Source organism: Lepidochelys olivacea (assembly GCF_965140295.1).
Source record: "Lepidochelys olivacea isolate rLepOli2 genome assembly, chromosome: 6".
Lineage (NCBI taxonomy): Eukaryota > Metazoa > Chordata > Testudines > Cheloniidae > Lepidochelys > Lepidochelys olivacea.
Genome location: NC_140416.1, coordinates 43,919,611 through 43,933,449, shown reverse-complemented (window position 1 = coordinate 43,933,449; position 13,839 = coordinate 43,919,611). Strand labels below are relative to the sequence as shown.

The 13,839-nt window shown below is 42.2% G+C and overlaps 1 protein-coding gene across 1 annotated transcript in view; it reads left to right on the top strand.

Annotated features, from left to right (window-relative positions):
* Positions 1–13,839, top strand: part of NAV2 (neuron navigator 2) — a 671,297-nt gene that overhangs the window by 604,379 nt on the left and 53,079 nt on the right. Inside the window, exons 13-17 of the mRNA XM_084631659.1 lie at positions 56–347; positions 1,298–2,000; positions 8,265–8,732; positions 9,469–9,534; positions 11,102–11,146. Of these exons, the coding sequence (XP_084487785.1) occupies positions 56–347; positions 1,298–2,000; positions 8,265–8,732; positions 9,469–9,534; positions 11,102–11,146 (1,574 nt within the window). The remainder of the gene's footprint in view (positions 1–55; positions 348–1,297; positions 2,001–8,264; positions 8,733–9,468; positions 9,535–11,101; positions 11,147–13,839) is intronic.

The window sequence follows — 13,839 nt, the reverse complement described above, 5'->3', positions numbered from 1 at the left end:
ATTTCAAAAAGACATTTACAATGGAGATTCTGATATGATTTATTGTTTCCCTTAGACTGATGCAGAAAAGCATTTGCAGGTCGAGCGGAATTCCCTGTGGTCCAGTGATGAAGTCAAGAAATCTGATGGAGGATCAGATAGTGGCATAAAGATGGAGTCTGGATCTAAATGGAGGCGAAATCCTTCCGATGTGTCTGATGAATCTGATAAAAGCACTTCTGGTAGGAAGAACACTGTCATTTCACAGACTGGTTCCTGGAGACGGGGCATGTCAGCTCAGATTGGCATTACTACACCGAGAACTAAACCTTCAACCACCTCAGGCTCACTGAAGACACCTGGAACAGGTGAGGAAAAATTTAACACACAGGCAGGCCAACAGTTTACATTGGAGAAATGAAGTGCTTAACTGCTTTCCTGTGGCAGGAGCTGAACTTCAACTAGTTCTATGTTTAATCGTAGATTGTGTGTGTGTGTGTGTATACAATATACTAAATCTCTGTGTTTCTGTTTTATGGCTCAAAGTGAATTTTAAATTATACTTATTATACTAAAATGCTTTGAGTATTGTTTGCCTGTTTTGAATGTCCCTTAAATTAGATTGTTCATTGGACACAGTGTTCGCAGTTCAATATTCTGGTTTCTTGTAATGGTAATTAGTGGAACTCCATTTTCATAGTCCTGGATTAAGAGTAACTCAGAATCTAGACTTTACGTGGCTAAGGATAGTTGTATGAAAGAAGCTTTTTCAATGATAACATAGCAACTGCATCTTAATTTATGTTAAAGCAAATTTTCAGATGGACTTCATCAGAGCTCTTAGTACATGCAAATTTGTGCAAGAGCATTAATAATATTTGTGCATGCCAATAGATGAATTACGCTTTTACTCACACTCGGTTGTATACCCTATTGTGAATGGAAATTTCAAGGTCTGTTTTGAAAATGTGGCCTTCACCAGTTATATACACTTTTTTTCTGAAGCTTATTTATTGTTGCTATATCATATCACTTCATTATTGACAAAAAGGGATCCAACCAATGGTAGTCATGAAGGAAAAACACATCTTATTTATCTGTCACTATTATTTAACAATCTGTTCACTGTTTTTTGTATTCTCAAGGGCAAACACACCAGATACTCTCTCCTGGCAAGCCTGCATATATAACTCTCAGTAGTGCAGTTTAATACAAACTGGATCATAATTGCATATTTTTGTATCTCATGATGCTTTGATGTTTACCATTTGCTTAGCATTTTCAATTTAAGTATTAGACTTCTTTTTCTATTTTTTAGGGAAAACTGATGATGCCAAGGTATCAGAAAAAGGTAGACTTTCTCCTAAAGCTGGACATGTTAAACGTTCTCCATCAGATGCAGGACGCAGCAGTGGTGATGAATCCAAAAAGCCTCCGGCAAGTAACTCTAGAACAGCTGCTGCTAATACAAATACATTTGGATTTAAGAAACAGAGTGGGTCAGCTGGAGGCATGACTATGATTACTGCCAGTGGTGCAACTATCACCAGCAGATCAGCCACACTGGGCAAAATCCCCAAATCATCTGGACTCATTGGTCGGTCCACTGGTCGGAAAACTAGTGTTGATGGCTCACAAAACCAGGACGATGGCTACTTAGCACTTAGTGCCCGCACTAATCTTCAGTATCGTAGTTTACCCAGACCCAGTAAATCCAGTAGCAGAAGTGGTGCTGGTAATAGATCTAGTACCAGTAGCATAGACTCCAACATAAGCAGCAAGTCAGCTGGGTTGCCTGTCCCAAAAATGAGAGAGCCAGCTAAGGTATCCCTCGGAAGCTCTCTGCCAGGTCTGGCCAACCAAACAGATAAAGAGAAAGGGATATCGTCTGACAACGAAAGTGTGGCTTCGTGTAATTCTGTTAAAGTGAACCCTGCATCACAGACTACTTCCAGTGGAGCTCAAAGCACTCACCAGCAAGGAGCCAAGTACCCTGATGTGGCCTCCCCCACTTTGCGCAGGTAGGCACAACATTTGTTCATTGTGGAAGTACATTAACTGTAGTTATACAATTGTGGCTGTTCAGGCTAGGGACTGGCTAAGTTTTGTGGGCTCTTACTAATGTGTGTGCTAGGCTGAGGCCTTTGTACTGAAATTCAATTTCACAGCTAGTAAATATGTGCGCCAGGAATATTGTAAATATTTATTGCATTACAGGACAGTAGCAGACTTAAACATTTGAAATTGATTGTTAAGCCCTCCCCCAAATGATCGCAGTTGTGGCTAATTCAGAATAAAGTTAGTACTTGAAAACAGTATAAAGGCTGAAATATAAACCCACAACAGCAAGGTTATAGGCTCCTGTAGAACTACTAATTCCACCTAGGGTGACCAGATGTCCCGATTTTATCGGGGCAGTCCCGATTTTAGGGGACTTGTCCCGCGTCCCGACCTTACATTGGTCAGAATGCCCTTTGTTCCAATATCGGGACTGTCCAGACCGCAGCCGCGGCACCACCGCTTACCGCTTCCTGGGGCAGCTCCCGGTGCCCGCCTGCCGGCAGGAGCGCAACATGCTGCAGGAGCGGGGCTTGCAGGCGCCAGGAGCGGGCAGAGAGCCCCCCGCCCACCCCATCCGACCCACCACACTAGGAGCCAGAGGGACCTGCCTGCCGGATGCTTCCCGGGACGGAAGCTGCCCCAGGTAAGCACTGCTGAGGCTCCCCACCTCGCCCCCTGGCAGGTCCCTCTGGCTCTTAGGGTCAGAGAGGGACGGGGGGCAAGGGGCTCTCTGCGCACTGCCAATGCCTGCAAGCCCCACTCCACAGCTCCGGCAGCGCCCATTGGCGCTTTTCCCAGCCAGTGGGAGCCACGGAGCTTGCACTTGTGGCAGGCACAGCACGTGGAGAGTGGAGACCCCCTCCCTCGCCGCTCTCACCCTAGGAGCCAGAGACCTCCCAGCAGGGCTGGTGAGTACGGCTAGGGAAGGGGGCAGGGTGTGAAGGTGAGTGTCTGGGAGGTGTGTGTGGGGGGGGTGCTGGGCTGTGAGGGTGTGGAGGGCACTGGGCAGTGGGGGAGGTTTGTGTGTTTTGGGGTGTTGGGAAGGGGGGCAGATCTGTGTGTGTCAGAGCACTGGGCAGTGGGGGTCTGTGTGGGGCATTGTGTAGTTGTGGTGGTGGGGCTGTGGGGAAGGGCACTGGGAGGGAGGGAGGGGAAATCTGTGTGTATTGGGAAACTAGCGAGTGGGGGGTTCTGTGTGGGGTGCTGGGCACTATGGTGGGGCTGTGAGCAGGGGAGCACTGGGCGGGGTGTGTGTGTGCACAGCACTGTGCATTTGTGGTGGAAGGGCTGTAGGGGGGCTCTGGGCATAGTGGATCCAGGGGGCGCTGGGCAGGGGAGCTGTGTGGCGCAGCATGGGCCCACCCCCAACAGGAAGGGGCACGCTGGTAGCACAAGGCCCGGCGGACCAGTGTGCCTCTGGCTCCAGTCGGGGCTGTGCACCTGTGTCTGTCTCTTCTCCACTCCCACTCCCACCCCGTTCACCCAATGTGTCCTGATATTTCACTCTTGTGATCTGGTCACCCTAATTCCACCCCATTGTACTTACACATTGTGCAGGAACACAGCGAACCAGTCCAAAGTTTGGCCAGATTTACACATTGAAGTCAATGGAGTTACTCCAGATAGTGTGAGAATGTAATGTGACCCAGTATATTTACATTTGTTCACTTACTTGGCCCAATACAGTATCTCACTCGGTTACATGTAACGTTGTCCTGTGTGGGGAGACTCTTTACCTTAGGTGCCCGAGTATGTAGGTACAGAACAGCTTAATTAAAGGTACTATGTCAGCCGCATTGAATTTTCTTATTTTTTACAAAAATCTTCTTTCATGTAATGATTTATTTCCTAGCTTTTTCTGACCTTATATATTCCCTTCCCTTCCCCATTATTTTTAACACAAGTACTTGGGTGAGTGGGAGTTAATTTCCTTGCTTTTCTGCAGCATTTGCATCAATGTCTTGACTGTAGCAAAGATATGCATTAACATTATTTTCCGCTTTAATTTGACATCATAAGTAACATAGTCTCTTTTGAGTTGCAGTGTTCTGGATTTCATTGTTGTCTTGACATCATAATTTCATCTCTGTACAAGGACACTGACATCATCCTACTTCAAATGAAGTGAGGATGTCACATTCTGTTCAACTTGCCAACTTAAGCGTAACTCCTGTAATGGTGGTTTGGGTTCCAGCTAGGCACAAAAGGAATACTTCATTTCTTTTGAAATGAATGGCCATCTTTGAAAAGCCTGTGCAAGTATAATTCAGCATGACCTGTGTAGTTTAGTGATTCTCCTATTTCTGGACATCGTTAGAAAAGTTATGTCTTGTTGAAAAATTAATTTCTAGCAATTCCTATTTTAAAACAAAAAACTAGAAGATTGTTTGTTGTTCTGATATTATACTGCAAATGAAAAATGTCCATGTTGCTTGCCTCAAATATATTAATAATCAAAGTCAATTGTACATTTCTGTTGATGACCAGAAAACCATTTTGCTAGACCCGTCGTTGGTATAACGTTTGAACTACATGCAACTTTTAAGAATAGACACTGAGAGAATGTCAGGTGTCTTAGAGAGATTTTTGTGGAGGAGGTTAAGGTTCAATCTAAACCTTCACTTTCTCGGTTAGCTATTTCATGTTTCAGTTGTCACCAGACTATGTAAATAAATGTGTCCCTGGCAGAGCTAAATCGCTTGTAGTGGAATTTGCCTAGTGTGTTTATTGCTGGGCACTAGCTCTGTCATTGTGTAATATTGAGAATGTTCTTGCACTCTTTGTGTTTAATTAATATTCCATGCTGATTTGACATGCAAATAAGCATCTATAACTATAAAAAGACAGCAGTAAAGACTGCTACTTCTGTATGCCAGTCAGCCTCACCTCAGTCCCTGGAAAAATCATGGAGCAGGTCCTCAAAGAATCAATCCTGAAGCACTTGCATGAGAGGAAAGTGATCAGGAACAGCCAGCATGGATTCACCAAGGGAACGTCATGCCTGACTAATCTAATTGCCTTTTACGATGAGATTACTGGTTCTGTGGATGAAGGGAAAGCTGTGGATGTATTGTATCTTGACTTTAGCAAAGCTTTTGACACGGTCTCCCACAGTATTCTTGTCAGCAAGTTAAGGAAGTATGGGCTGGATGAATGCACTATAAGGTGGGTAGAAAGCTGGCTAGATTGTCGGGCTCAACGGGTAGTGATCAATGGCTCCATGTCTAGTTGGCAGCCGGTATCAAGTGGAGTGCCCCAAGGGTCGGTCCTGGGGCCAGTTTTGTTCAATATCTTCATAAATGATCTGGAGGATGGTGTGGATTGCACTCTCAGCAAATTTGCGGATGATACTAAACTGGGAGGAGTGGTAGATACGCTGGAGGGGAGGGATAGGATACAGAAGGACCTAGACAAATTGGAGGATTGGGCCAAAAGAAATCTGATGAGGTTCAATAAGGATAAGTGCAGGGTCCTGCACTTAGGATGGAAGAATCCAATGCACCGCTACAGACTAGGGACCGAATGGCTAGGCAGCAGTTCTGCGGAAAAGGACCTAGGGGTGACAGTGGACGAGAAGCTGGATATGAGTCAGCAGTGTGCCCTTGTTGCCAAGAAGGCCAATGGCATTTTGGGATGTATAAGTAGGGGCATAGCGAGCAGATCGAGGGACGTGATCGTTCCCCTCTATTCAACATTGGTGAGGCCTCATCTGGAGTACTGTGTCCAGTTTCGGGCACCACACTACAAGAAGGATGTGGATAAATTGGAGAGAGTCCAGCGAAGGGCAACAAAAATGATTAGGGGTCTAGAACACATGACTTATGAGGAGAGGCTGAGAGAGCTGGGATTGTTTAGCCTGCAGAAGAGAAGAATGAGGGGGGATTTGATAGCTGCTTTCAACTACCTGAAAGGGGGTTCCAAAGAGGATGGCTCTAGACTGTTCTCAATGGTAGCAGATGACAGAACGAGGAGTAATGGTCTCAAGTTGCAGTGGGGGAGGTTTAGATTGGATATTAGGAAAAACTTTTTCACTAAGAGGGTGGTGAAACACTGGAATGCGTTACCTAGGGAGGTGGTAGAATCTCCTTCCTTAGAGGTTTTTAAGGGTCAGGTTTGACAAAGCCCTGGCTGGGATGATTTAACTGGGAATTGGTCCTGCTTCGAGCAGGGGGTTGGACTAGATGACCTTCAGGGGTCCCTTCCAACCCTGATATTCTATGATTCTATGATTCTATGTTAAATACTACCCCCCTTGAATCTGAAAGCAAATATATTTTCTACACTCATGTGAAGGGTAAAATTCCATAATTAAATTATTTTATGAAAGTCTAGCACTGTCTTAATTGTTCAAGCATATCTCATCTATCACTTTCTGTCATGTGAAAACAATTTATATTACATAGAAGACAATGCATGTTTTTATGCCACTTGTTTGTGAGCCTTAGTGTTCACTCTTCTCTTGATGCATCCCTAAGGACACAACCCAATAGTCAGCTTAGTTATGCCTGTTTCTTGTCAAAACTCGGAGAGGAGGAAAAATATTCTCATTGTCTGTAGGATGTCTCCTTCCAAGGTTAACCTTTAGACTGACACTGCCAACTTGCTGAGTTGGGCTGGTTCTGCATTCAAAAGGTAGATTCTTCAGACCCCATCCTCCTTGGATGTCCAGCTCCACGACTCTTTTTTATTTATTTAATTATCTCATTTAATTAGGTTTTGGGAATCAATATGCCAGGAGACATTATCCATACGACAAGATCATCCCAGTGGGGCTGGGAGTCGTACATATTGACTATATTCTAGGTGGTGACAATCTGTTTTAAAGAAAGGAATTTGTCATTGTTCTACGGTAGCACTATGAAAATATCCTTATCTCCCTTCCTATCTAGTTTCTTTTGCGGTATTGACTCCAAGTTCAGAGAAAAGTTAGCATTAGTTTGACCTCAAAAATCTCCATTACTCAAAGACATTCTTCACCTTCTTGGTCTGATGGCATGCTTGTTGTAAGTACGCTCAGCAAATTAAGCTAAATTAAGAGATAAACACCCTCATAGTACATTCTAGAAGCAGGGCTTGCTATATAAATTGCAGGGATCTCCTCTGTTAAATCGCCACTATGTAGTGATCATATATGCTCCTAAGAAGAAATCTAGGACTCCCTTAAGGAAGTTGTTTAGGGATAATAGAAGATGGTATATTGTTATGTTCCTAGCAGAGTGCTGTTTGAAATCTCCCAACCACTGATCCGAGTGGGTGACATTTTCAAAAGCACTTAAGTGATTTAAGAGCATATATCCAATTTTCAAAAGTGATATAGGCACTTAGAAGTCTAGGTGCCACTGACTTTCAATGAGACTCGGGTTCCAAAGTGCTTAAGGCCCTTTGAAAATGGATATCTTGAATAGTTCAGGTGCTTTTGAAACTTTCCTCCAATAGCTCTTCTGAAGGTAATAGAGGCTATTTGCATGATTTAGACAGGGCAGTGTTTTTAGGGGTAAATTATCAGACTTTCCCTTGTAGGTGTCATTGACTTTCGTAGGGGAGTTCTTCAGATACTTACTTTTGTATGGGCCACTCGGTGATTAATGCAAAAGTCAAAATCTTTTCCTCAGAAATCTGTGTTATCTTTCAAAATATGATTTGAGTAATCTGTATTTATAGATCTGAACAAAGGCCAGTCTAATATTCCATGTTTTAAAGTCATCAGTTCAGTATTATCACAGGTAAAATCCATTTCCTTCAGGAAACAGAAGATAAAATGGCTAATATATTTTAGTTCTGTGAAAGTTATGTTTGAAGTTTCATAGAAGGAAAAGTTAAGATGTGTCTGAAATTGGCATAATAATTTTCTTTGGGTTTTATTAATGGCAAGGAAGGGAAAAGGAAGCCCATCAATTCATGGTTGTCGATATGAATCTAAGAAAGACAATTTACAGGCAGGAAATTTCTTTAAAGCAGAGCCTATCTTTCTCTCTCTTTTCGATTTAGCTAGCAACAAAAAATTCTTTTTCTGAAGCACCAGTTTTCAGTCTATTATCATAGTTACCATTGTACCATTTCCTATAGATGTAACATCTGAGGTCTCATTATAATTGAATATGTAATTTTCCAGTAATAGTTTTTCAGGTGTCTAAGGACAAATAATATATGTATAAAGTATCGTTAAGTCATTTTACATTCCATTTCATGAAGTTTTTGTTACATTCTCTGAACTTTTTTCACAGACTTTTTGGTGGAAAACCAAGTAAACAAGTTCCAATCACAACAGCTGAAAATATGAAAAATTCAGTGGTGATCTCCAATCCTCATGCTACCTTGAACCAGCCGGGTAACCTTGATTCTCCTTCTGGCAGCGGTATACTGAGCAGTGGGGGCAGCAGTCCTCTTTACAGTAAAAACACAGACATGAACCAGTCTCCATTAGCCTCTAGTCCCAGTTCGGCCCATTCAGCTCCCTCCAACAGTTTAACTTGGGGTACCAACGCAAGTAGCTCTTCCGCTGTTAGCAAGGATGGCATTGGATACCAGTCTGTCAGCAGTCTTCACACCAGCTGTGAATCCATTGATATCTCTCTCAGCAGTGGAGGTGGGCTGAGCCATAACTCATCCAGTGGCTTGATTGCAGCTTCTAAAGATGATTCTTTGACTCCCTTTGTCAGAACCAACAGTGTTAAGACAACTTTGTCTGAGAGGTGAGTAGGTTTAAATTTAGACTCCATTAATATGTAGTATATGTTCATATCTTAAAAATCAGTGATGTGACAACTGTAACTAACAATTCATGATTACAATTCAGATTGCCATTCCTACAAGGTAAATATTGAATGATACTACCACAACATACAAAAATAGCCATTTCAACCAAGGAATTCAGTTCTGAATTACATTAGATGTGGGGATGGGTTCAGAAGAGTCTTTCATTTGCACTTGCCACTGCTGTGGGACATTTTTAATTACTCAGTGCTACCTCCTATTTGAATTTCACATATCTTCTTATCTTTCTGTATCAGCTGATCTAGTAGTGGTGTACAATACCAGCATTTTAATCTTGTCTTGAGAAGCCAAGTATTTCTGGTTAAAATTAATGAGTTTGTTTTAATAATATTTCACACAATTAGGGTCTGGACAATAAGTGCTTGGATACAGTGGTGATTAGTCTGGTATATGAACCGAAGTAGAACAGAAAATTTCTTTCAGAGCAAACAAGAGTGCACTGTCTGTAGAAGGCAGTGTCTGAAACCTTGGAATTTAGCCTTACCTTATTGTATGACTTTATTACTAAAACTTTGTTGCATCTTTGTAACAGAAAACAACTACTAAAAAAAAATGTTCTAACAGTTTTTTGTTTTAACTCCTTCCCCTTTCTCTCCATTTTTCATGCTAATATTCCTTCTCTTGTTTTCTGTCTCATTGGACTTGTTCTTCTAGCCCTCTCTCTTCCCCTGGTGCTAGTCCCAAATTCTGCAGAAATACTTTACCCAGGAGACAGGACAGGTAATGCTGTCTCAAGGCAGTAGAATGCACAAAGGCTCTGGGTTTTGTTGCCCACATTTATAAAGCAAAGTGTCTTGTGAGAGATGGGCTCAGTTGAGACCTCTGCTGTGTTTGTTGTTCAGATGTAAATTGTGACACAGACATGCCAGTGAGAGTCGACTTAATTAAATCTGGGGGTGGCATACAGAGTTGACAGATGTAGTTCGTGGGGTTTTTGTTGGGTTTTTTTGTTTGGTTTCTTTTGTTTCTTTGACAAAGGCAATTTTAAAATCCTGCAATTCATATCTACCATGATGAACTCTCACTAGCATTTCAGCATTCCTATGGCATGCTGCTTTTTTCACTGCGTTTCAGGCTTTTCACCTTTGTCATGAAGTTCAAGTGTTGTTCAGTACACTCAGTGTTGTAAGTCCTTTACTCCAGTTTGATTCGTAGGTGTCTTGCAGGCTTGTGTGTGTGTCCTTTCTTGTAACAATGAATGCAGGAAGGTGAGAGATGGTGGACATGAAGTTAATGACTCCAGCTTGCTTTTGCACTCAGCTATGATATGGCCACTCCTACATCTAGGAACTGACAATGATATTAGCTAGAGGGCTAGACAGTAAATTAATGTATTTAAACAGGGTATTTATTTCAGTTAAAAACAAACCCTCCTCATAAAATGAAAAGCCAGTTGTCCATTTGCCAGTTAAGTGAAAATACAACACTTTAAATATTTGCTTTTTGCAAATTCTAATAGATTGATTTCAATCTGAAGATGGAATTTAAGTTGAAATACAGAAACACTGAAAACCTCTGTGCCCATTTGAAAAAGCAGCCACTATATTTACATTGCAACTAAGGCTGTGTCTACACTACAGCTTACGCGGACATAACTTATGTCGCTCAGGGGTACTATAAACCACCCCTCTGAGCAACGTAAATTAGGTCGGCATAAGTGCTGGTGTGCACAGCGCTATGTCGGCAGGAGAGCTTCTCCCGCTGACATAGATTCTGCTGCTCGCAGAGGTTGGCTTTTTTATGCCCTCTCCCATCAGCACAGAGTGTTTTCACCACACGTGTTGCAATGGTGCAGCTGTATCACTACCGCTGGGCCGCTGCAGTGCTGTTTGCATAGACATGGCCTAAGTGACCGTAATTGATTGCATTTGCTCTGTGATGAAGGCAGAAGGAAATGGTATGAAGGCGTCTTTTGACTTGGAGATATTATCAGTATTCACAAGTCGGTGGCTGCACACCTGCTTAAATATATATTTTTAAGCATTCATTTGAAGCATGGTCTTTTATTTTTTAAAGAGCCATTTTTGTTCACTATGTAAAGGAGAAATAGCAAGGCCACCATTGTGAGCAGATGAAATTCATTAGCATGATACCAAATGCATGTATCACACGATCCACACATGCCTAGGAGGCTTTTGTTGTTGTTGTTGCATGTTTACTTAGATAGGGTGCATCACTTTTTCCTCTGAAAATGTGATGCAGATGTTAATACTTTTCTCCTCGTCCTGATTTTTAATCCTCCCCTTTTGTTCTTCTCTGAAGTTCTTTTCTTTTAACTTTTCTACAGCGACCCACATCTTGATAGGAACACTTTGCCTAAGAAGGGATTCAGGTATTGGTGTTTCCACATAGTATAACAGCTTTTGTTGTGGTTTTGGAGCTTTGCTTTGTGTTTCTGTTGTGGCTGTTCGTGGTGGTCTCTGCTTTTGCAGGGGGTGGCAGCAGTCTCTTTCTTTCTTTCTTTCTTTCTTTCTTTCTTTCTTTCTTTCTTTCTTTCTTTCTTTCTTTTTAAACACCTCAAAGAAGGCCCTTTTCCAACATGTTTCTTTTCTTCATCCAGTGGCTTCACTGCTTGAGCAGGAACTGTGGCTTTTGCTGGCTGAATTGCTGAATAGCATCTCATAAACCATCATTGGGCTTGATTTGAAAGCAATAATTTGCAGCTTTTATGGCTAGTGCACTAAACTAGGTGTATCCATTTTCACAATGCAGTTCCTGGAACCTTGAAGATTTATTTAAGAAAAAATTGATTTACAACATCTTAATGAACTTCTTAGGATGAAATTGAAAACAAGCATTTTAAAAGTGTGTTTGCTTCAGAATACACTTTTAATGGATCTCTAGAGAGACAATTTTTGGCATGATAGAAAAAAATACAACCTGACAAACATTTGGTAAATGTCTGTTCCTGAAACACCATTGATATGTAGGGAGTATTGAAATCTAGAAAAAAAGCACTGAGAAACATTTTTCCTCCCTTAGTAAACAGAAGCAATTTTAGTGAAATTATTAACTTTAAGGCTACAAATTAAATGCTTTAAGTCGATGTTACAGACTTCACGGAAAATATCTGGCCAGTTTAAAACATTTAAACTTTAGACTTGCTTTATGCTGCTTTTAGGTTCACTGAACCAATGGCTTCAAATTGCAGCTGCAATTTATTCTGCACTATAAACACATTGTTCTTTGTGTCAGCTTTATCACACTGAGCTGGGTGCTAAAAGCATTTCATAGAATGAAATTTTTGTGTAAAATGTGTCTATGGCTGTCAAATGCGCATCTAGTTAATAAACACTATCTTTTAAGATTGAAACATTTGAGGGCTGAAGAGGTAGGTATTAATTTTGTATTATTTTTATTTTAAATAGGTGTTAAAATAAAGTGACTATTAAAGGCCCCAGTCCTGCAAAGATGTATGCATGTGCATAACTTTAAAGATGCAAGTAGTCCGAAATCAGTGACTATAACTATAGGATTGAGGCTAAGGCATAAGAAAAGAATGTACTTTTAAAAAACTCTCTTGGCCAAGTTCTTACAATGTTCGTTGTTCTTAATTGCCAAACAATATTTTACTATATTTAATGCAATGTGATCACCTGTGTGCCTAAATTAGATGTTAAATAGAACTCCAAATTAATATGAGTTATGTTTGACTGATTTTTTTTTAATTTGAAGCCAATCCTCTTTATAAAGAGATTAATTCCCCATAAATATTTACTTTCTAAGACCAGATGACATATCTTAGCAAAGATACAGAAACCCATAAGTAAAATTCCATTGAGCTTAATTGGGTGCTATTTTTAAGATAAAAGGGACAATAACATTAGGGCTATTTTTGGACAAAAGTTATACTCTTTGAGTAAAAACAAATATAGCTATTATTTACAAGCAATTAGACCTCATGTAGGTTTGGCCACTTTGACTTTTAAAAAAAAGTTGAAAGTATCTTGTCAGTTGTCATCTGTACCTGTTTGGCACATTTTATGACATTCTATCTATATATTATGTGACAGACCCAGAGCAGTGGGGTACAGGAGTCTGGTCTTATTGGGATCCAGGAAGTGGGCGGGCGAGGCTCGCCCACTGCTAAAGGATCCCCCCCCAGCCTAACGGGCAGATCCACAGGACCTGGGAAGCCAAATAATTACGGGGGACAACTAATGAAAAACAGGGACGGGAGTGCGGTCAAAGGGTCAAACGAAGGGAACCGGACGGGGACACCGAGCAGAGAACTCCAGACAGCGCCCACCGCTCCTCAAAGGCATCAAGGGAGTCAGTGGACGCCGCCCAGAGGAACTCCGCTCGGAGGCGTGAACGGACAGAGGATCGGAAATAGGCCCCGCAGTCGCAGGAGACTCCATCGGCCAACCTCCTCACCCTGGTTTTATAGATGGCCACTTTAGCCAGGGCCAGGAGGAGGTTGACCAGGATACAGGAGTCTGGTAGAAGGCAAATATACTGGCCACTGGATGAATAGTTTTCTGTTCCCTGAGTGATCAGAGCAGGGTCAGGAACCTGCTAGAACCAATTAAGACAGGCAAGCTAATTAAGACACCTGGAGCCAATTAAGAACATACTAGAATCAATTATGGCAGGCAGGCTAATCAGGACACCTGGTTTAAAAAAGGACCTCCCATCAGTTAGTGGAGTGTGTGCGAGGAGCAGGGTGTTAGAAGGCATGCTGCTGGAGGACTGAGGAGTACAAGCATGATCGGCTTCAGGAGGAAGATCCTGTGGTGAGGATAAAGAAGGTGCTGGGGGAGGCCATGGGGAAGTAGCCCAGGGAGTTGTAGTGGTAGCTGTTACGCAGCCGTTACAGGAGACGTAGACAGCTGCTATCCACAGGGCCCTGGGCTGGAACCCGGTGTAGAGGGCGGGCCCGGGTTCCCCCCATCTTCCCCAACTCCTGATCAGACACAGGAGGAGTTGACCTGGTTTGTGAGCAACACCAGAAGGGAGGTCTAATTTAGAAAGGGATCTGGCTTGTTCCCGACCCACTATGTGGGACAACAGAGACTGTGGAGA